Genomic DNA, 24,697 nt, shown 5'->3' on the forward strand with positions numbered 1-24,697 from the left:
CGCCGGTGGCGGACGTTGTTAACCCGGGCCACGACCGATACGGTATGGAATTCTTTGGATGAATGCTCATATTTGTTTGGCAAAGGTTTAAGCCGGATGCCCTTCCTGACGCAACCCTTTGCATTTATCCGGGCTTGGGACCGGCCTACAGTTTGCATTTGCTTGTGACCCCCATAGGGCTGCAGTTTATTGACATACTTGAAGCTTGCAATTACAGTTAAAAAAAAAATTCCTTTGGGATCTGTTGAAATCAGTAACACAATGGCATTTGCACGTGTTGTCTCCTTACAATGTGTGATCTTTTTTTTTTTAAATAGAATATCTAAATAAGCCCAATATAAATTCAGATGGTAGTTCCCAAATTTGTCGATGTATACTTATTTATTGATGCAATTATGATTTTCCATTGCAAAGTTCACATTTGTGATTTATACATACACACTTAGTCTTTTCAAGACTGACTTGCGACATATTGATTCAATTTTAATTAGCATTGCAGTGTGTGTTGTGTTGTTAAAATACCAATTTGCCTCTTTTTTTTTTTAAATCGTTTTCTTTTTTTTAAATATACCGTTGTCAATACGGTATATTAATAACACAACAGCGTAGTATGGTCCCCTACATTTGCTCCTGACTGTCACTGCAAACCCGTTTTTTCCTTGTCCGTCATGGGAATGAGTATTTTGGCGCTTCTCCGTTGCCGTATTGGCACTCACGTTACTGTGCCACTCAAACACGGAAGTAAAATCATTCCAAACATGTCAGGTAACGACCTCAAACCTGTGACCCATGTCATATTCGACATGGATGGATTGTTATTAGGTATGCTGCAGCACTAGTTTGCACACCAAGTATTTATATTATTTGCAATCACACGAAAGCGATAGTAATATAGACATGCTTTGTCGGTGTTGTTGGAGTCATTTATTTGGAAGCGTGTTCGTGCGCAACCCCATAAACAATTTTGGAAACTTAATACAAATGACGCCTTTTCTTTAATTAATTGATCAGTACACCGGAAATATTGCTAAAAAGCCTCATAGTCGGGAAGTTTCTTTTTTCTTTCTTTTTTTTCTTTTGTTTTGTAATCACTTGTTGTTACAGAATATGTTTTAAAGACTAGCTTTTCTTGAATGTATATGTACCAAAGGTGTTTCAGAAAAGCCTTTGGAATGTTTCTTGTGTGTGGATATTGCTTTCAGCAAATCCTGCTAGATCCTTTACATGTAGCTCCTAGTATTACCTCTTCTGAAGTTGAGGTCGTTTGTTTGACGCAAAATGCGTTATGAACAAATTTATAATTGTTATTTTATTCCATGTAGCATAAGTAGCATTGTTTCCTTATACTAGTTGTCATGTATTTAGCTCTAAGTGTATAATTTTCTGTTCATATGTTTTCTCATTTCAGACACCGAGCTACTGTACTCTGTGTCATTCCAGGAAGTGTGTGACCGGTTTGGAAAGAAATACACATGGGAAGTGAAGTCAAAAGTGATGGGTGCAAAGGCTTTGGATGCAGCCCAAATCATCCGGGAGACTTTGGAGCTTCCTATGACGGCCGAGGAACTCCTTACTGAAACGAGACAAATACAGGAGAGGATATTTCCTTCAGCCAAACTCATGCCAGGTGCGCATGTTTTTATTTTTCAAGTACACCCCCCCCCCCCCCCAAAAACAAAATCCAAATGTATATTTACTTTTGATTAACACAGAGAGAAGTAATTGTGTAAATTGTGTCTAATATTTTTGTGTTAAAGATACTTTGTTTATACAGTGAATCCTAGACCTGCCGCGTACAGTGAATTTACACCACCAAAAAGTGTGTTGTTATTGCATATGAATGACACAGGATGGTGACAAAGCACTTAAAACTGTGGGGGTCATTAAAGCATCAACACCATGCATCTGGCATGTACACAATCATGACCCCATGTTACATAAACAATTGTATTTCGTAGTTCAATTATTCAACACAAACAAACCACATTTACATGAGGCTCACCAATAGTATTAGCTAGCATACTTGCCAAAATAACACACTAGCACAAATTGACATGACATCACAAATGGGCCACCATATATGCACGCTAGCACTTTACACAAACAATACAAATTAGTCAACTCACCTTTTGACATTTACACAGTAATAAATGTTAGGGAATACAAGCAAATTGTATCAGCAAAGTAGACTACACTGGCAAAATAGTAGGAGCTGCATCAGGCAAGAAGCATAAACACACTTTCAGTTTCACTTTTGATGGGACATTCAAGGACTGCTGACAAAACTACATAGCAAACACAAACAAAAAAAAACCCCAACACTATCAATGAATTAAACTAAACAACAATACCAAAACTCCACAATGACGCCTGGTGCCGGGACGCTATCTTGGTCAGTCAACACTGCACACCCCTACTGAAATGTATGGCTCTGAAGTGCGGACCGTTTTATTTACCGATGGAATTCACTGCCATACTGCTTGTGGCAGTCTTTATTCCCCCAAACTCCAGCAATAACAGGAGTGAGGCTCTCAATGAGCTATACCATCATATCAGTGAACTGCTGACGGCCCACCCAGATGCTTTCCTCATCCTAGCTGGGGACTTTAACAATGGTGTCCACAAGGCTGACTGTGTTGACTTTCCAACACAGGGAAATAACAATGTTTTTACCCCCCTGAGTGGGGCCTGCAAGGCCCTTCCCCTCTCCCCCCCCTCGGCGCCTCAGACCATCTCACTGTTATGCTAATGCCAGTTTACAGACCACTGGTAAAAGTCTCCCAACCATGGAACCTTGAAAAAGGTACGAGTGTGGCCAGAAGGGTCCCTTGAGCCACTTAAAGACTGTTTTGCAACCACAGACTGGACCATATTCACACAGGCTGCCAGCTACAACTCCATCACAGACCTTCAGGAGTACACAGAGACCGTTACTGCCCACATCTGCAAGTGCATGGGTGATGTCACCACCACTAAGTCCATCACTGTCTGTGCCATTCAGAAGCCATGGCTGTCAGGGGAGGTCTACAGACTACTGAAGGTCTGCAACGCGGCTTTTAGGTCTGGGGATGAGGAGGGCCTGATGATAGCCAGGGCCAATGTGTGCCGTGGCATTCAGGGAGGCCATTAGGGAGTACTCCAGGAAGATCGTCCACCGCTTCAGTGGCAGCAGTGACACCAGGAGTCTGCGGTGAGGTATTCAGACCATTACGGACTATAAACCCTCACAACAGAACTGCGACAGCTCCACTGCCGTGCTAAATGAGCTGAATGACTTCTTTGCTCGCTTTGAGGCACACAACAGCACCCCTGCACACAAGGCTCCGCTGCTGACACTGACCCGGGACAGCGTGAAAGGATCTCTCGATAGGATCAACACAGGGAAAGCCCCGGGCCCAGACCACAAACCCGGTCGTGTTCTGAGGGACTGTGCAGCTGAGCTGTCTTCATGGACATCTTCAACACCTCCTTGAGTCAGGGTGTGGTCCCCACATGCTTCAAAGCCACCACCATCATCCCGGTCGCTCACTCCCATCCTGATGAAGTGCTTTGAGTGGCTAGTCATGCACCACGTTAAGACCTCCCGGACCCCTTCCAGTTTGCATATAGGTCCACCCGGTCAACCAATGACGCTGTCTCCACTGCCCTCACACATCTGGGGCCTCATGTACAAAAGGTGCGTACACAAAAAAACATGACGTATGTTCTTTTTCACGGCAAAGTTCAGATATATCAAGAGTGAAATGACCGTGGAAATGTGCAGTGCCTCACGCCAACTTCATGGCTGGCGTACGCACGTTTCTGCACCTGTTGGTGCTTTGGCGACACTTAGAGGTGATGCTGGGAAACTGTTATAATAAATATGCACATCAGAGACACGTGAACAATTAGCAATGATGAACAATTCATGCCCGACAACATTTCAACAATGTAAAAGAAGCAAGGACTCTGAATTCACTTGTTGACCAGTGTATTTAATGAATTACTAATATTTGTGAGGATGCCTATAAATTGATTAAGATGATCATTTATGCCGCCTATTGCCCTCACAATCTCGTGACTCCAGCACAGCACGGGTGAGGACACGGCCAGTCGGGCGGGCAGCAGCAGCCGGTTTTTGAAAGGGAGACTTTCTGACAGGGAGACCACAGGCAGTACGGGTCGGCAGCAACACATCCAGCACCGTCACTCTGAACACGGGGGGTCCCTCAAGGTTGTGTGTTGAGCCCCCTCCTCTTCACCCTGCTGACCTATGACTGCACACCGACATACAGTTCCAACCTCTGTATCATGTTTGCAGACAACTGTGGTCATCACTGGCCAAGAAAGTTCACCAGCGTCTCTAGTTCCTGCGCAAGGTGAGAAGAGCCAGAGCCCCGACCCCCATCATGTGCTCGTTCTACAGAGGGACCAGAGAGAGCATCTTGACCAACTGCAACCTTGTGCCGCAAGACTCTCCATTGCATCGTGAGGGCAGCTGAGAAGTTCATCGGAACCTCTCTTCCCCCCCTGCAAGACATTTACAGCACCCGCCTCACCCGAAAAGCCCTCCGCATAGCGGTGGATGCCACCCATCCGTCACACCGCCTCTTCAGTCTGCTGCCATCAGGCAGGCGACTGAGGAGTCTGCGGGCCAGGACTCATCAGCCAACTCACTCATCAGGCTGTCAGGAATCTGCCCTGCTCTGCACCCTCTACCTCTGCTGTCCTCTGCCCACCTGAACTCTAAACTCTGACACCCCGCAAACATGTAGATGCACACACACAATACACGCACACGCTCACACCAGACTCAGGGTCGCACCAGCCACTTGAGCAGCATTGGAGTTTTGTCATCTAATTTGTCTTATTTGCCTTGGTTCTCTGACCTTGACTATGTTGCACACGTCACCTGACCTCTGATATTTGCACAATCAATTAATACTTTTTATACTGCATATGGTTTATTTAGCTTTTATATTGTTATTATTTTTAGCACCTTTTGTACCACTAACCACCACCGCTAACCCTTGAGTACCATAATTTAAATCCTCTGTATGTGTTACGCATATTGCAGAATTGACAATAAAAGTACCTTGTAACCTTGTAAGATTGCGACAAAGTAATATTTTTGTTTTGGCCTGAGCACAAAAATGGCGATTAGATTAGTTTTTTGGCAAATAACGAATGAAAGGTTAAAAAGAAAAATCAGCAAATTTGCAAATGCCGATGTGAAAATATGCGGGGCTTCATTTTACTGCCACCCATGTTCTTTGTTTGTGTCTCTACAAATCAAAACAAAAGGTGTCCTTCTTAAATGGGTGAACTCAGTTGAATATAAAATATTGCTGGAAAAATGATGGCCCTGAATAAATGTGCAATCATTCAAATTCAAATTCAGAAGAGGGGTTATTTAACAAAACATCCATCCATCCATCCATTTTCTGAGCCCCTTCTCCTCACTAGGGTTGCGGGCGTGCTGGAGCCTATCCCAGCTGTCATTGGGCAGGAGGCGGGGTACACCCTGAACTGGCTGCCAGCCAATCGCAGGGCGCATACAAACAAACAAACAACCATTCGCACTAACATTCACACCTACAGGGAATTTAGAGTCTCCAATTAATGCATATTTTTGGGATGTGGGAGGAAACTGGAGTGCCCGGAGAAAACCCACGCAGGCACGGGGAGAACATGCAAACTCCACACAGGCCGGGGCCGGGGATTGAACCCGGGTCCTCAGAACTGTGATGGCTGACGCTCTCACCAGTCGTCCACCGTGCCGCATTAGCAAAACATATAGACTGATAATATAACAATCCTCAGAGATATAGTCTTTATCCTCTATGAAGAATGACTAACATCACTGCAGCTTACTTAGTAGCTGAGACCGGCTCCATCTACAGTACTGTATATAGGTCTGTATTATACTGTTCCAACATGGCCAAGGCACGCACACCAGAAGGAGCAGCACAATGTCCATTGAATTGAAGCAAAACAAAAAATAAAAAAGTGAATTTCCTGTAATGCCCTTGCAAGTGAGAAAGGAGAGCCACAGCTGCGGATGTACTTTTCAGTCATTTATTGAATGCCGTTAGAATATTGAAACACACACTCATGTAGGAGCTGCTGTTGACCACAGTTCATGGCCAGACACTCACAAACAGGCTCACTGACATCATGTCACCCATCAGGCCCCATCTCTTAAGGGCATTTACACAGACAACACAATGCATACAGTATTTTCTTTGCATTTTACACTTTTTGTACATTTTTGTTGTGTACAAATACATTTACAATATGTTTTAAAAGTGTTTCAAAAGTGTGTTTAATAAAGTTAAGTGAGTTTTAATGGGCGGCACGGTGGCTGACTGGTTAGAGCGTCAGCCTCACAGTTCTGAGGGCCCGGGTTCAATCCCCGTCCCCGCCTGTGTGGAGTTTGCATGTTCTCCCCGTGCCTGCGTGGGTTTTCTCCGGGCACTCCGGTTTCCTCCCACATCCCCAAAAACATGCATAAATTGGAGACTCTAAATTGCCCGTAGGTGTGCATGTGAGTGCGAATGGTTGTCTGTTTGTATGTGCCCTGCGATTGGCTGGCCACCAGTTCAGGGTGTACCCCGCCTCCTGCCCAATGACAGCTGGGATAGGCTCCAGCGCGCCCGCGACCCTAGTGAGGATAAGCGGCTCAGAAAATGGATGGATGGATGGAGTTTTAATGTTAGGAGCGCGTGGGTGGGTAAAACTGTAAACTACATATTTTATACTGTCAACATTGCACACTTTCACCTATTGTGAGTGATACTGGAAGTATCGCCTGCGATAAAATAGGGCCTCGCTGTAATATTGTTTTATTCTATACTCTGAATGTGATCATAGATGCATAAGAAATGGATCTATGATCACATTCACACACACTGGGATAGTATTGCTGCTTGTAATGATGAGGTTGATTCAGATTGGTTTTGTCTTGAAAAGGTGTGGAGAGGCTGGTGAACCATTTGAAGAAACACAGTATCCCTATTGCTGTAGCGACCAGCTCAGCAGGTGCGACGTTCAACTTGAAGACCAGTCAGCACAAAGATTTCTTTGCTTTATTTGACCACATTGTCCTGGGAGATGATCCTGAGGTGAAGAATTCCAAACCCCAGCCTGACTCCTTCCTGATTTGTGCCAGTAGATTCAGGCCCCCGGCTTCTCCAGATACTGTGAGCGTTTATTTTCCTAAATTTAATTATAACATTTTTAGAATTAAAATCCCTGCCAGATCACACTGCTTTGTTTTGAGAAATGTGTTGATGACAAAATGCTTTAATGATACTACTCTAAATACTCTGGCTCATAATTGGGATGAAACAAAATGTGGTAGCTGAGGCAAAGGTGTGTGAAGTGTGGATCAGAAGATTGCAGCCTCTGGGAAGGGGTATAATGTCCACATTCTGAGTTTTCACAATTTGACACAATTTGAGGATATATTGCTAGAAATAACAAAATGAACACACATAAGATTGGATATACTTCGTGTTTCAGGGCTGTTGTAAATAGGTTTTTCTTTTATTTAGGAGCCAAATGCTAACAATTTAAAAAACAAAAACAAAGCTTAGTTCAGTCCAAATGTTAAATTCCATTATTATTGATGAGATACCATGAAAATTCAGCACGAGGGGATGTTGCAATGAGCAGCTAACCTTAGCCTCTGCTCCTGTTTGCAGTCACTACTCGTCGCGCTCTCCTTTGCTCTCAGACAGTCTGATCAATGCGGGAATAATACTCTTTTATTCTGCCTCACTGTCATGTGAATCAAGTTAATAACACACTATTTAATAATAGTTTCACAGTGGTTATGTTCAATAGCACAAATAAACTTACTCACACACCTCAAACTCCACCTAACCCTGCAGCCTCACGTAAAAACTGTGTGTGTGTGCATTACAGAGAAAAGGAACATGGTATGATGTGGTCGGTACTTGCTACCTAGTACAAATATATACATTATATTATATTTATATTAACAATTTACAATTGTGCAAATGATGCATAGTCCTCTAGCAATTTAGAGGAGTTTGAAATGACTAATAGAGCGATAATCTGGTACAGTGACCAAATGGGGCAGAGACTTCTCAAACACATGAGTGGCCAGTATTGGTCAACCACAGATATGCAAATACTGCAAAGTGGTGACACTACTGCAGTGAGTGCACGACTAATGTACAATTGGCCCGGCAGAGATGTGACAACAATCTCAAGAAAAAATTGGCAGCATGTTGCAATGGAATTGTAAAGTTAACTTGTTAAGAAGTTAATGACAAGAGGGAAGAAGCTGTTGGAATGTCTGCTAGTTTTAGTTTGCATTGTTCGATAGTGGTGGCACGGTGGATGACGTCTGCCTCACAGTTCGGAGGTTGTGGGATCAAATCCGTCCTCGCCTGTGTGGAGTTTGCATGTTCTCCCCGTGCCTGCGTGGGTTTTCTCCGGGTATTCCGGTTTCTTTCCACATCCCCAAAAAAACATGCATGGTAGGTTAATTGAAGACTCTAAATTGCCCGTAGGTGTGAATGTGAGTGCGAATGGTTGTTTGTTTGTATGTGCCCTGCGATTGGCTGGCGACCAGTTCAGGGTGTAGCCCGCCTCTCGCCTGAAGGTAGCTGCGATAGGCTCCAGCACGCTCGCTTCGGTACGGAAAATGGATGGATTGTTTGATAGCGCCAACCTGAGGCAAGGAGCTGGAAGTGGTGGTGACCAGGATGTGGAGGGTCCAAGAGGATTTTGCATGCTCTTGTCTTAGTTCTAGCAGAGTGTAAATCTTCAAGGGTTGGTAGGGGGGTACTGATAATTTTTTCAGCAGTTTTGATTTTTCCATTGCAGTGGGAGTTTGTCCTTTTTTCTTCTCACCATCTTTGATGATTCCGATGACTGTGGTGATCCTTGGGGCGCCCCAGTGCTGGTGGTGCGTGTGGATGAGGTGTGTCCCCCAGCCTCAACTGCTGTCTCCTGCCTGTCAGGAAGCTGTAAATCCACTGGCAGGTGAGACGCCGAGCTGGAGAAGCTTGGAGGAGAGGAGTTCAGGAATGATGATGTTGAACGCAGACCTGAAGTCCACAAACAGGATCCTCACGTAGGTCCCCGCGCCGTCGAGGTGTTGTAGGATGAAGTGCAGTCCAATGTTGTCTGCGTCATCCACAGACCTGTTTGCTTGGTAGGCAAACTGCAGGGGGTCCAGCAGGGGACCTGTGACGCTCTTGAGGTGGTCCAGCGCATGTGGCGTTCAAAGGACTTCATGACCACAGATGTCAGGGCGACAGGCCTCTAGTCATTCGGATAAGAGATTGCAGGTTTCTTTGGGACTGGGATGATTGTGGAGCCTTTGAAACAGGATGGTACTTCACACAGTTCCCGAAATCTATTGAAGATCACTCTGAAGACTGGAGTGAGCTTGTCCACACAGACATGAGGCAGGATGGGTACACAAGGTCTGGGCCTTCTGGGCCTTGTTGATCTTTTGTTGTTTGAAGATACGTCTCACATCCTGTTCGTGGATGGTCAACGCAGAAGTCAGAGGCGTGATGGTGGTCGTTGGTGTGGGGTGTGAAAGTGTCCTTTTCGAATCTGCAGTAGAAGGTGTTCAAGTCCTCAGCTAGTCCTTTATTATTCTTTGCTTGGGGGGGATGGTCGCTTGTAGTTGGTTAGCGATTGTAATCCACGCCAGACTTACTTAGTCCACTTCTTTTTTTGGGTCTTAGTCTTTTTTCAGTGCTATTTCGGCCCTTGCGCTAGCCATACTGGAGCTCATAATATCAGATTGCAGAGCCAGTCTTGGCCAAATGTGAATTTTATACTCTAGTGAACACAGGCTTTACACTTTCATTAGCTCAGAGTCGTTAGCGGTAAACTGTTTTTCCAGCTTTTCTGCATAATTTCTCTTTGCGATGTTAATTTCATTCTCAGCTGGTTTGTAGTGAAATTATACAGGGCTCTATCCCCACTTTCGATAGGCCTCCTTTTTAGGCTGGCGGAGTTGCTGAAGTTTGGCAGTGAACCGTGGCTTGTTGTTCTTGAACGTGCGAAATGTCTTTGTTGGTACACACACATCTTCACAGAAACTGATATAGGGTGTGACACAGTCCGTATATTCATCTAGGCTGCCAGTTGAAGTTTCAAAGACTCTCCAATCTGTGCAGTCTAAACAGTCTTGAAATTCTAACTTTGCTTCATTGGTCCACTTCTTCACTGTTTTCACCACAGTCTTCGCAGATTTAAGTGTTTGCCTGGATGTTGGTATTTAGTGAATTAAGCAGTGATCAGACGAGCCCAGAGCTGCGCGGGGGACAGGATGGTATGCATCTTTTAGCATGGTGTAGCACTGGTCTAGAATGTTGTTTTCCCTGGTAGGACAGTCAATATGTTGCTTGTATTTAGGGAATTTGTGGTTGAGTTTAGCTTTGTTAAAGTCCCCAAGAATAATGAGGGGTGAAGCTGGATGCTTTATTCCCCCCCAAGTTCTTTTACTTGTTCAGTGAGCATTAGCAGTGCGGCATTCGTGTTAGCTTGAGGAGGAATGTAGACACCCTCGAGTATGAATGAAGCGAACTCGCGGGTCTCCTTGTAGCCTCACTCTTTCCCCTCCACTCCTCTCATTTATGCACACATATTCTCTTTCTTTGGTTAATCTTCATTCCTTTCCTTTCCAGTGCATGCCTCTACCTTTCTAACTGGTCCTCTACCTGCTCTCTGTTTTCACTGCAGATCACAATGTCATCTGCGAACATCATGGTCCACGGGGATGCCAGTCTAACCTCATCTGTCAGCCTATCGATCACCACTGCAAACAGGAAGGGGCTTAGGGCTGATCCCACCTCCACCATAAACTCCTCTGTCACACCTAGAGCACACCTCACTACTATTCTGTTGCTCTCATGCATGTCCTATATCATTCTAACATATTTCTCTGCCACTCCAGACTTCTTCATGCAGTATCACAGTTCCTCTCTGGATACGCTGTCATAGGCTTTCTCTAGAGCTATAAAGACACAATGTAGCTCCTTCTGACCTTCTCTGTTCTTCTCCATCATCACCCTCAAGGAAACTAATGCTTCTGTGGTACTCTTTCGAGGCATGAAACCGTACTGTTGCTCGTAAATACTCACTTCTGTCCTTAGTGTAGCCTCATTGCTAAAACGAATCGTTACACTCCTGTAACAAATGCATTAACTATCGCTGCATCACTCATCTATTAAATGCGGCTTATCTTAGCAATATTGCGAAGAAGAAAAATCCCCTTCTCATAAATATGCTGTTGAAGGGGGAGAGTTGCATCAAATATAACTCCCAGGTTTTTTGCAGAATCAGTTTGGGTAATTGTCCATCCATCCATCCATTTTCTACCGCTTATCCGGGTCGGGTCGCGGGGGCAGTAGCTTTAGCAGGGACGCCCAGACTTCCCTCTCCCCAGCCACTTCATCCAGCTCTTCCGGGGGGATCCCGAGGCGTTCCCAGGCCAGCCAAAGGACGTAGTCTCTCCAGCGTGTCCTGGGTCGTCCCCGGGGTCTCCTCCCGGTGGGACGTGCCCGGAACACCTCACCAGGGAGGCGTCCGGGAGGCATCCGAATCAGATGCCCCAGCCACCTCATCTGGCTCCCCTCAATGGGTAATTGTCCTTTTATCAAATGTCAGAATGGTTCAGTTGCTTGATTTTTGCTATAAAAACTCAATAATAACAAGTTCTTGAAACTTTAAGGTAACGACTTGCACATAATGACTTCCACCAACCTCTTGCATAAACTATTTGCTCACTCTTTATTGAGCTTATCATTAACACGAGCTATTATTTGTGCTCTGCAACAGAGAAGAGCGATGGTGAAATGCTACACACTCCTTGCGTGAGCCTATCCCCTTGGCTTCATGATCATTTACGGAATGTTGCGGACAATCTGTCACTGCCACTTACTCACCCGCCGCTGCTCGCGGTACACGCTTGATGCACATAGTGGTTTCTTCTGTCTCAAACAAAACGACAGAGTGGTGATTTATGTGCGTTAACATAGCTTGTTAGGGTCCATCCTTGGGTCGATAACAGCAATATTTTCCCCATCAATGAGCATGGCCATTTTAGGCACAGTTTAAGTTGATAATATTGACTGTTGATACAACATATAGTACATAGTATATCCATTTTAAAAAGCCCTGTGTCATACAAACGTGTTTTTAATTTTTTTTTACCCAAATTATAGGGGACCCATTTTATATATATATATATATATATATATATATATATATATATATAAAATCATTTTTTTCTCTGATTGCCTACTTACCCATTAGGTGAGAAATCACACAAATTACAATAACTGTTTAGAATTTTGACTGATTTAACGTCTCAATATAATACAGTGGTGCCTGGACATACGTGGGACTCGAATTACAAATTTTATTTGAGATACAAACTTCTGTTCTCCAAATTCTTTTGCTTTGACTTGTGAGTACAAACTTGAGTTAAAGGTATATACATACATATGCAAACACACTGTATATCAGAATCAGAATCAGAATCATCTTTATTTGCCAAGTATGTCCAAAACACACAAGGAATTTGTCTCCGGTAGTTGGAGCCGCTCTAGTACAACAAACAGTCAATTCACAGAACACTTTGGAGACATAAAGACATTGACAAAAAAACAACAACAATTGTGCAAAAAGATGCAGAGTCCTTTAGCACTTAGAACAGTTCGAATGACTAATATTGCAATAGTCCGGTGCAATGACCATTGTGCAAAGGGCGCTGAGACTTCAAGGAGTGTATACGGTTTAAACTGACGAGTAGTGCGATCATCTGGGACAATGTTGGTTGTGCAAATGTTACAGATACTCCTCAATCAGTGTGCAAATGGAACAGATGCTACTCTGGCATGAGTGGCCAGTATATGCAAATAGTGCAGCATGGCGAGACAACTACAGTGAGTGCACAAGTAATACATAATTGGCCCCACAGAAAAGTGACAACGAACTCAAGTCAAAAAATTTCCAGCTTGTTGTAATGGAATTATAGGTTAGGTGTTTAAGAAATTGATCGCAAGAGGGAATACGCTGTTGGAATGTCTACTAGTTCTAGTTTGCGTTGATCGGTAGCGCCTACCTGAGGGAAGGAGCTGGAAGAGCTGGTGACCGGGGTGCAGACGGTCCGAGAGGATTTTGCACGCCCTTGTCTTAGTTCTGGCAGCGTGCAAGTCCTCAATGGTGGGTAGGGGGGTACCGACAATCCTTTCAGCAATTTTGATTGTCCGTTGCAGTCGGAGTTTGTCCTTTTTGTAGCAGCACCAAACCAGACTGTGATGGAAGAACACAGGACTGATTCGAAGACCGCTGTGTAGAACTGTCTCAGCAGCTCCGGTGGCAGGCCGTGCTTTCTCAGAAGCCGCAGGAAGTACATCCTCTGCTGGGCCTTTTTGAGGACGGTCGCCCACTTCAGGTCCTGAGAGATTGTAATTCCCAGGAACTTGAAGGTCTCGACGGTTGACACAAGGCAGCTGGACAACGTGAGGGGCAGCTGTGGCGAAGGGTGCCTCCTGAAGTCCACGATCATCTCTACAGTCTTGAGCGTGTTCAGCTCCAGGTTGTTTCGGCCGCACCACAGCTCCAGCCGCTCCGCTTCCTGTCGATATGCAGACTTGTCACCGTCCTTGATAAGGCCGATGACAGCGGTGTCATCTGCAAACTTCAGGAGCTTGACAGTCGGGTTCGCTGAGGTGCAGTCGTTCGTGTAGAGAGAGAAGAGCAGCGGAGAGAGGACACAACCTTGGGGCGCCCCAGTGCTGATGCTGCGTGTGGATGAGGTGGCCTCCCCCAGCCTGACCTGGTGTGTCCTGCCCGTCAGAAAGCTGTAAATCCACTGGCAGATGGCAGGTGAGACGCTGAGCTGGAGAAGCTTGGTTGAAAGGAGTTCAGGGATGATGGTGTTGAACGCTGAGCTGAAGTCCACGAACAGGATCCTCGTGTAGGTCCCTGCACTGTCGAGGTGTTCTAGGATGAATTGCAGTCCCATGTTGACTGCATCATCCGCAGACCTGTTCGCTTGATAGGCAAACTGCAGGGGGTCCAGCAGGGGACCTGTGACACTCTTGAGGTGGTTCAGCACGAGACATTCAAAGGACTTCATGACCACAGATGTCAAAGCGACAGGCCTATAGTCATTCAGACCAGAGATTGCAGGTTTCTTGGGGACTGGAATGATGGTGGAGCGTTTGAAACAGGATGGAACTTCGCACATTTCCAAAGATCTGTTGAAGATCTGAGTGAAGACTGGAGCGAGCTGGTCCGCGCATACTTTGAGGCAGGATGGGGACACATGGTCCGGGCCTGCCGCTTTGTTAATCTTCTGTTGTTTGAAGATGCGTCTCACATCCTGTTCATGGATGGTTAACGCAGAAGTCAGAGGTGTGGTTGTGGTCGCGGGTGAGGCCGGGTGGGTGTGTGGTGTGAAACTGTCCTTTTCAAATCTGCAGTAAAAGGTATTCAAGTCGTTGGCTAGTGTGCTATTGTTCTCAGCTTGGTGGGATCGTTGCTTGTAATCAGTCAGCGATTGGAATGCATGCCAGACTGATTTAGAGTTGTTTGCGCTGAACTGTTTTTCCAACTTTGCTGCATAGATCCTCTTTGCAATGTTAATTTCTTTAGTCAGCTGGTTTCTAGCTCGATTATACAGGGCCCTGTCCCCGCTCTGATATGTGTCCTCCTTAGCTTGGCGGAGCTGCTTAAGTTTAGCAGTGAACCACGGCTTGTTGTTGTTGAATGTGCGAAATTATTTTGTTGGTACACAAACCTCTTCACAGAAACTGATATAGGATGTGACAGTGTCCGTATATTCATCCAGGCTGCCAGGTGAATTTTCAAAGACACTCCAGTCTGTGCAGTCTAAACAGCTGTGAAGTTCCATCTTGGCTTCATTGGTCCACTTTTTGACTGTTTTCACTGTAGGCTTCGCACATTTAAGTTCTTGCCTGTACGTCGGTATTAAGTGAATTAAGCAGTGATCAGACGAGCCCAGGGCTGCACGAGGTATAGTACGGTATGCGTTTTTTACCGTAGTGTAGCAGTGGTCTAAAGTATTATTTTCCCTGGTAGGACAGTCGATGTGCTGCTTGTATTTAGGGAGTTCGTGGTTGAGTTTAGCTTTGTTAAAGTCCCCGAGAATAATGAGGGGTGAGTCCGGGTGTTTTTTTTCAATTTCGTTGACTTGTTCGGCGAGCGTTAGCAATGCGGCGTTCGTGTTAGCTTGAGGAGTAATATAGACTCCAGCCAGTATGAACGATGCAAACTCACGTGGCGAGTAGAATGGTTTACAGTTTAAGAATAGCGACTCCAAATGCGGGCTGCAGTGTGTGCTGAGCACCGTGACGTCCGTACACCATTTTTCGTTGATATGGAGGCATATCCCGCCGCCCTTTGTTTTCCCCAATGATTCCATGTCGCGGTCCGCTCGATGAATGTTGAAGCCGGGAAGCATGACGGCGCCATCGGGTACAGCGTCGCAAAGCCAGGTCTCCGTGAAGCACATGGCCGCGGAACGTCCGAAGTCTTTACTGGTCTTTAACAGAAGATGAAGCTCGTCCATTTTGTTGGGTAGGGAGCGTACATTCGCGAAGGTGGATCGACGGGAACGCCAATCTGTGTCCTCTCTTGCGGAGTTTCACCTGAATCCCGGCTCGTTTCCCTCTGTGGCGCCGCTTCCGCCTCCATGCGCCGAAAACCGCGGACGCCGCTTCGGTGAGTAACTCGGGGAAAAAACTGAGTCCACCGAAAAATTGTGTCCACCGAGCCGCCCCTCTGTAAAATTTTCATTTGAAATGTGGACATTTCATTTTAAGAGACTGAATTATGTCAGATGACTTATTTTTGCATTGATGTCTGTATCTGTATGGAGTTTACCTATTTTAATTAATTTTTGGACTAATGGGATGAATATACTTATTCTTTCTCACCTGCACACACCTTTTAAAAATGTTAAAACAAAGCCAATTAAAAGGTATTATTTAATCATGCAAACATGCTTCAAAAAAGTTGGTGTACCACAAACCTGACGCACATAGCTGGAACGAAATTTTGCCTTGCAAGACTGACAGTACCAAAAGTGCATTTTGATAATTTTATAAAAAAAAATTTTAAGTAGCTAAAATGCTTGTTTTTTTTAACCTTTTATTTTTAAGGAAAAATATCACACTTGGGCAAAGCCGTGTAAATATGTCCGTAATTTCTCGTGTATAACGCACCCCCAAAGTTGACCTCAAAATTCTGGAAAGCAAGCTTCGATGTATAATGCATTTTTACAATGCATGGTTTTGCCCATATGATCAAAATATGAAGTATTTTCTGTGTTTTGTTAGTTTTTTCAAATAATTATTCTGACGTTAAGCACTTTATTTGAACATGTAATACTTTTTTTTAGTTACTTGCTCTTATTTTGAAACAGCCCTACTTTTATTTAGTAAATGAGAAAACACACAGTTGTTTGATTAGCCAGGCAAAATTTGTATAATACTTTAAAGAAAACATGAAGGGCCAGGCCGAACACATTTAATTTTATTTTAATGGAATTCAAATTAAACTGTCAAGCATTCCAGAAAAGCATTATCATTAAACAAAACATTACCATAAAGAAATTAATGATGGTTGTTGTTCAGTCATCTGCCATATTTAAAAAAAAAAAAAAAAAAAAAAACAACAATATTTCACATCTGCCAGGGTATGTAAACTTATGAGCACAACTGTACATATACAGTGGGTACGGAAAGTATTCAGACCCCCTTAAATTTTTCACTATTTGTTATATTGCAGCCATTTGCTAAAATCATTTAAGTTCATTTTTGTTTCTTCATTAATGTACACACAGCACCCCATATTGACACAAAAAAACGGAATTGTTGACATTTTTGCAGATTTTATTAAAAAAGAATCACAGATCTGGGCAAGGTTACAAAAAAATTTATGCTGCACTTAAGGTTCCTAAGACCACAGTGGCCTACATAATCCTTAAATGGAAGACGTTTGGGACGAGCAGAACCCTTCCTAGAGATGGCCGTCCGGCCAAACTGAGCAATCTGGGGAGAACAGCCTTTGTGAGAGAGGTAAAGAAGGACCCAAATATCACTGTGGCTGAGCTCCAGAGATGCAGTCAGGCGATGGGAGAAAGTTCTAGAAAGTCAACCATCACTGCAGCCCATCCGCCAGTCGGGGCTTTATGGCAGAGTGGCCCGACGAAAGCCTCTCCTCAGTGCAAGACACATGAAAGCATGCATGGAGTTTGCTAAAAAAAACACCTGAAGGACCCCAAGATGGTGAAAAATAAGATTCTCTGGTCTGATGAGACCAAGCTAGAACGTTTTGGCCTTTACTTTAAGTGGTATATGTGGAGAAAACCAGGCACTGCTCATCACCTGTCCAATACAGTCCCAACAGTGAAGCATGGTGGTGGCAGCATCATGCTGTGGGGGTGTTTTTTCAGCTGCAGGGACAGGACGACTGGTTGCAATCGAAGGAAAGATGAATGTGGTCCACTACAGGGATATCCTGAACGAAAACCTTCTCCAGAGTGCTCAGGACCTCAGATTGGGCCGAAGGTTCACCTTCCAACAAGACAGTGACCCTAAGCACACGGCTAAAATAACGAAGGAGTGGCTTCAGAACAACTCTGTGACTATTCTTGAATGGCCCAGCCAGAGCCCCGACTTAAACCTAATCGAGCATCTCTGGAGAGACCTGAAAATGGCTGTCCACCAACGTTCACCATCCAACCTGACAGAACTGGAGAGGATCTGCAAGGAGGAATGGCAGATGATCCCCAAATCCAGGTATGATAAACGTTTTGCAACATTCCCAAAAAGACTCATGGCTGTATTAGCTCAAAAGGGTGCTTCTAAATACTGAGCAAAGGGTCTGAATAGTTATGGCTGTGTGATATTTCAGTTTTTCCTTTTTAATAAATCTGCCAAAAATTCAACAATTAATCTATTTTCTGTCATTATGGGGTGTTGTGTGTAGATTAATAAGGGAAAGAAATGAACTTAAATTATTTTAGCAAATGGCTGCAATATAACAAAGAGTGAAACATTTAAGTGTGTCTGAATACTTTCTGTACCCACTGTATGCAGTCATATGTAACCGTCATATTGGAATGAAAGTGTAGGCTACACCTTTTTCATAACCTCTAATTGGCGGTGGCAAACTAGAATGAAAGTTTACACCTTTTTCATAACCTCTAGATTGCGGCATATATTTTATAAAATGTGTAAGGTTTTTTTAATATTCCCCTGTACATATGTATAATGCGGACTACTGACTTTTGACAATTTTTTGAGGAAAAGAATGCGCATTATACACGAGAAATCACGGTAAATGTATTAGGGAGGGATATGTTGTAACACGGCGTCGGAATCACAACAGCTCATTATTTTATACCAAATCAAGACCATGACGATATCGAGTTTTGCAATATCGTGACATTGTTACATCGCTAAATATAATACATTCAACATTTTGAGTTTTAATTTCTCCTAATCAAGGGTATTAGTGGTTATTCGTATCACACACAGTATTCCTTCTGTAGCTCCTCTATTTTCAAGCTCACTGACAGCATAGAAGCAAACAATTTAATTCAATTCAAAACAGAGGATTACAAATTTGGCTGACGAATGACAATAATAACATACACAATAGCCGTATCAATAACAATAATGCAGTAGTGACAGTGGTCAACTATCAACAGAACGAAGTGTTTCTTCCACTACTGAAATAGTTATCTGATGTAACAAAATTCTGGAGGTAGCTCTGGAAGAAAAAGCCCTGACTCTATGAGAGAGAGGAAAAAATAGCAACATAGTATAAATGTGAATAGTGAGCACCACTGTCACCAGCCTTAGTTGGCACTAATGACCATTAAGAAGCATTTGTCAAAGGTCAAAATTAAGGAAGAGTTTTCCACAACAACATGAAAAATTCCTGGATCGGGGAGCCTTTTTCCAGATTGGTATCAAAATGTCTTGAATACTCCCCCCCCCACTAATGACTAGGCTGACCCAAATAGAAAATAAACTACACTTGTGGACAATTTAATCCATCAGGCTGACACGCTTTCGTCCGTGGGGGGAAGCACGAGCATCTGGAGAAAACCCACATAGACTTGGGTTGCATGAAGTCAGATACTATAAATTACAGTGCCGTGAAAAGGTTGTGGCCCACTTCTCAGATTCTTATATTTTTGCATAGTTTTCCCACTTTGATGTTTAAGGTCATCAAACAAATGTAAATATCAGACAAAAATAACCAAAATGAACCTAAAATCCCCAAACCCGTTGGTGGACACCAATGGTGAAGGACGCCGTCAAGCTGAAGGAGTCCTTTCGGGCCTTTTTGTCCTGTGGGACTCCTAAGGCAGCTGATGGTTACCGGCTGGCCAAGCGGAATGCAGCTTTGGTGGTTGCTGAAGCAAAAACTTGGACATGGGAGGATTTCAATGATGCCATGGAGAAAGACTTCGGGACGGCTTTGAGGAAATTCTGATCCACCATCCGGAGTCTCAGGAGGGGGAAGCAGTGCATCATCAACACTGTATATAGTGGGGATGGAGCGCTGCTGACCTTGAATCGGGACGTTGTGAGTTTGTGGGGAGAATACTTCGAAGACCTCCTCAATTCCACCAATACGCCTTCCCACGAGGAAGCAGAGTCTGGGTTATCTGTGGCGGGCTCTCCTACCTCTGGGGTTGAGGTCACCAAGGTGGTTAAAAAGCTCCTCGGTGGCAAGGCCCCGTGGGTGGATGAGATTCGCCCGAACCTAAAGGCTCTGGATGTTGTGGGGCTGTCCTGGTTGACACGCTTCTGCAACATTGCGTGGACATCGGGGACAGTATCTCTCAGTGGTGTGCTGGATCGATGGAAAGAATACTTTGAGGAGTTGATGAATGAGGAAAATGAGAGAAGGAAGAGTAGAAGAGGCAAGTGTGGTAGACCAGGGTGTGGCAATGATCAGTAAGGGGGAAGCTAGAAAGGCAATAAAGAGGATGAATAATGGAAAGGCCGTTGGGCCTGATGACATACTTGTTGATGTATGGAAGCATCTAGGAGAGGTGGCTGTGGCGTTTTCGACCAGTTTGTTCAACAGAATTATAGCAGGTGAGAAAATGCCTGAGGAATGGAGGAAACGTTTGCTGGTGCCCATTTTTAAGAACAAGGGTGACGTGCAGATCTGTTGAAACTGTAGAGGAATAAAGTTGATGAGCCACACAATGAAGTTATGTGAAACAGTAGTGGAGGCTTGACTCAGGGTAGATGGGAGTATTTGTGAGCAACAGTATGGGTTCATACCAAGAAAGAGTACCACAGATGCATTATCTGCCTTGAGGGTGTTGATGGAAAAGTACAGAGAAGGTCAGGAGGAGCTACATTGTGTCTTTGTAGATCTAGAGCAGGTGTGTCGAACTCATTTTTGTCACGAGCCACATTGTCGTTACGATTTTCGTCAGAGGGCCATTATGACAGTAAAACCATACCTCATCATATTCTTAGATATACAACAAATTGAGGGATAACTAGTTTTTAAATCAGAAGACAAGGATGATAGTGTGTTCAACTATTGTTCAAGTTACTGTAAGAAGGGGTTTGGTAACAGAATAATGCAATATATCACCATTATTATTTATTACATATGACAGTTTGGAATTTTAGTACAGATTTTAGCAAGAATCATGGAAGTAGACGCGCACAATTTTCTTTCGCGGGCCACATAAAATGATGTGGCGGTCCTCATCTGGCCCCCGGACCTTGAGTTTGACACCTATGATCTAGGCAAAGCCTATGACAGAGTACCCAGAGAGGAACTGTGGTGCTGCATGCGGACGTCTGGAGTGGCAGAGAAGTACAGCGGCTGAAATAAGTATTTAACACATCACCATTTTTCTCATTAACTATATTTCCAAAGGTGCGATGAAAATTTCACCACATATTGGGAACAGCCCAAGTAATCCATACATACAAAGAAAGTAGAACAAATAAGCTCAGAAATTAAATTTGTGTGTAATAATTTGAAATGAAACAGCAAAAAAGTATTCAATACGTCAACTGGTATTTATTTCATACTTTGTATAAAAAAAGCCTTTGTTAGCAATGACAGCTTCAAGGCGCCTCCTGTATGGAGAAACTCGGCGCATGCATTGCTCTGGTGTGATTTTGGCCCATTTCTCCACACAAGCAGTTTTCAAATCTTGAAGGTTCCATGGGCTTCTTTATGGACCTTAAGGTTCAGTTATCTCCATAGATTGTTGATTGGATTCAAGTCAGGTGATTGGCTGGGCAATTGTAGCAACTTTATTTTTTTTTCTTTGAAACCAATTGAGAGTTTCCTTAGCAGTATGTTCTGGATCATTATCCTGCTGAAATGTCCACCCTCGTTTTGTTTTCATCATCTTCGTAGATAGCAGCAGATTTTTGTCAAGAATGTCTCGGTACATTTGCCCATTCATCATTCCTTCAATAATGTGTCTGAAAAGCAGCCCCAAACCATCATGTTCCCACCTCTGAACTTCACTGTAGGTATGGTATTTTTAGGTTGATGTGCAGTGCCATTTCTCCTCCAAACGTGGTGTGCATTATGACAGCCAAACATTTCAATTTTGCTCTCATCTGCCCCGACTATATTCTCCCAGTATTTAACTGGCTTGTCCAAATGTTGTTCAGCAAACTTTAAACAAGCTTTGACATGTTTCCCCCCCACCAATGGGGTCTTGCGTGGTGAGCGTGCATACAGGCCATGGCGGCGGAGTACATTACTCACTGTTTTTCTGGTGACAACAGTACCTGCTAATTCCAGGTCATTTTGTCCTTGACTCTTGGACAACTCTTCTGATTATTCTTTCCACTCCTCTGTCAGAAATCTTGCGAGGAGTACCTCCATCCATCCATTTTCAGAGCCGGCTGCTTATCCACACAAGGGTCACGGGAGTGCTGGAGCCTATCCCAGCTATCATCGGAGGCGGGGTACACCCTGAACTGGTTGCCAGCCAATCGCAGGGCACATATAAACAACCAACCATTCGCACTCACATTCACACCTACGGGCAATTTAGATATTTCAATTAACCTACCATGCATGTTTTTGGGATGTGGGAGGAAACTGTACCCAGAGAAAACCCACGCAGGCACGGGGAGAACATGCAAACTCCACACAGGCGGGGCGGGGGTTGAACCCCGGTCCTCAGAACTGTGAGGCAGACGCTCTAACCAGTCGTCCACCGTGCCACCTGCCAGGAGTACCTGATGTAGGTAAATTTATGGTGGTATGATTAGCTTTCCACTTACGTATTTTGGCGCCAACCGTGCTTACTGGAACGTTCAGAAGCTTTGCTATGCACCTGTAACCAATGCCATCGTTATGTTTTTGCAACAATTAGTTTGCAATGGTCTTGAGACAGCTCTCTGCTCTTACCCATCTTGAGATGTGTCTTGACTCACATCTTGGCAATGAGACCTTTAACGGATATTCATTTGCACTAACAAGGGTCTGGATTGGATTGCTGTTTGATTATTGATAGATTTTAGGTGTTGTCTTTGCTTTCCATGCCTTTTTGCACCTCCATGTGTTCAATACTTGTTTTCCCTGTGTCATTTCACATTTTTACACACAACCTAATGCTGAGCTTATTTGTTCTACTTTCCTTGTATGTATGGATTACTTGGTTTGCTCCAAACATCTGGTAAAATGTTCAGGTCAATAGCACCTTTGGAAGTATATTTAGTGAGAAAAATGGTCAAGTGTTAAATACTTATTTCAGCCGCTGTATGTTAGAATAGGGCGGGACATGTATGAGAGCAGCGGAACAGCGGTGAGGTGTGCTGTAGGTGTGACAGAGAAGTTTAAGGTGGAGGGGGGACTGCATCAGGGATCAGCCTTAAACCCCTTCGTGTTTGTAGTGGTGATGGTTAGGCTGACAGATGAGGTTAGACTGGAATCCCGATGGACCATGATGTTTGCAGATGACATTGTGATCTGCAGGGAGCAGGTGGAGGAACAGTTAGCAAAGTGGAGGCATGCAATGGAATGGAGAGGAATGAAGATTACCCGAAGTAAGACAGAACATACAGTATATGTATGAATGAGAGGGGTGGATGGGGAAGAGTGAGGCTACAGGGAGAAAAGATAGCGAGGGTGGAAGACTTTAAATACTTGAGGTCAATAATCCAGAGGAATGGTGAGTGTGGTAAGGAAGTGAAGAAATGGGACCAAGCTGGTTGGAATGGGTGAAGGAAGGTGTCAGGTGTGTTGTGTGACAGAAGAGTCTCTGCTAGGATGAAGGGCAAAGTTCTCTCTAGGAGTCATCACTTTGGATAGGATTAGAAATGAGCTCATCAGAGGGGCGGTCAATCTTAGATGTTTTGAAGAGAAAGTTAGAGAGAGCAGACTTCGATGGTTTCGACAAGTCCAGAGGAGACATCGTGAGTATATCGGTAGAAGGGTGATGAGGACGGAGCTGCCAGGCAAGAGAGCTAGAGGAAAACCAAATATAAGGCTGATGGATATAATGAGGGAAGACATGAGGAAAGTTGGTGTTAGAGAGGAGGATGCAGGAGATAGGCTTACATGGAACAGGATGACACGCTGTGCCGACCCCTAATGGGACAAGCTGTAAGGAAAGTTCTGTAAGACACTTAACAAAATTAATGAAAGATGGTAAGCGGTAAATGGACTTTTTATATATCGCGCTTTATCTATACCATCACGGTGCCCAAAGCGCTTTACAAAGCCTCACATCTGATTCTGATTCTGATTCACCCACATTCATACACCAATGGGGGACTGCTGCCAGGCCCACTGGGAGCAAATTAGGGTTCAGTGTCTTGCCCAAGGACACTTCGACATACGGACAGTCATAGCTGGGATTTGAACCAGTTACCCTTCGGTTACTGGACGACCTGCTCTACCTACTGAACCACAGCTGCCAAAGATCAAAGAGTATCTGTAGTATTTCTAATCAGATGCATGATTGTAGTGACCAAAATATCACAATTATACAAAAATATGAGTGAATGGCTGGGTTTCTGGTAAGGGTGAAACCAGAGACCCTTCAAACAAAGCTATGACGCTGACCACAGGTTAAGGAACATAGATCGGATCAAAGATTTCACCTTTTAGTTCAGCTCACAATACACTGCACTCTAGAGCATGTCTACTGACAACATGACACTGAATGTCTAACTGTCCTGCTCTAAATAGGCTCCCCCGCTCCCCCCTTATTGAGGGGGGAACAAAACCTTGTTGGCTATTAATAAGCAAGTACCTGCTTGCTGTATTTCCCCAGCATTAACCCCAAGGCAAAATCCAACACCTTTTACAGAGTTTTGTTCCAGAGCTGCAATGTGTGTTGAGGTGACGCAGATTGTACTACCGTTATATCTCTATCTCATTCTTGCTTGGAAACCTTCCCCTCCATATCTTGCAACTGAAAACTGTGGCGCATATATATATATATATATATATATATATATATATATATATATATATATATATTTTTCTTCTGAAGTGTACAATATGCAAACTGCTCCGGTATAGAGGCAAAGAAATACATACAACTCATACAAATACCGGTACATACATTTATAAGTTAAACTAAACAATCTCTGATGTATTTTGAGCGGCTCTTGAAATGCATACAATGCCTCTGATTAGTTTTCATGCTGTATATAAAAAT

At 44.0% G+C, this 24,697-nt stretch overlaps 1 protein-coding gene across 1 annotated transcript in view; it reads left to right on the top strand.

The window, feature by feature from the left end:
- The first annotated feature begins 734 nt into the window (after positions 1-734).
- Positions 735-24,697, top strand: part of pudp (pseudouridine 5'-phosphatase) — a 24,825-nt gene continuing 862 nt past the window's right edge. Inside the window, exons 1-3 of the mRNA XM_061690839.1 lie at positions 735-822; positions 1,409-1,627; positions 6,952-7,181. Coding sequence (XP_061546823.1) covers positions 759-822; positions 1,409-1,627; positions 6,952-7,181 — 513 coding nt within the window. The 5' untranslated portion in view covers positions 735-758. The remainder of the gene's footprint in view (positions 823-1,408; positions 1,628-6,951; positions 7,182-24,697) is intronic.

The sequence above is a fragment of the Phycodurus eques genome, chromosome 1 (genome assembly GCF_024500275.1).
Source record: "Phycodurus eques isolate BA_2022a chromosome 1, UOR_Pequ_1.1, whole genome shotgun sequence".
NCBI lineage: Eukaryota > Metazoa > Chordata > Actinopteri > Syngnathiformes > Syngnathidae > Phycodurus > Phycodurus eques.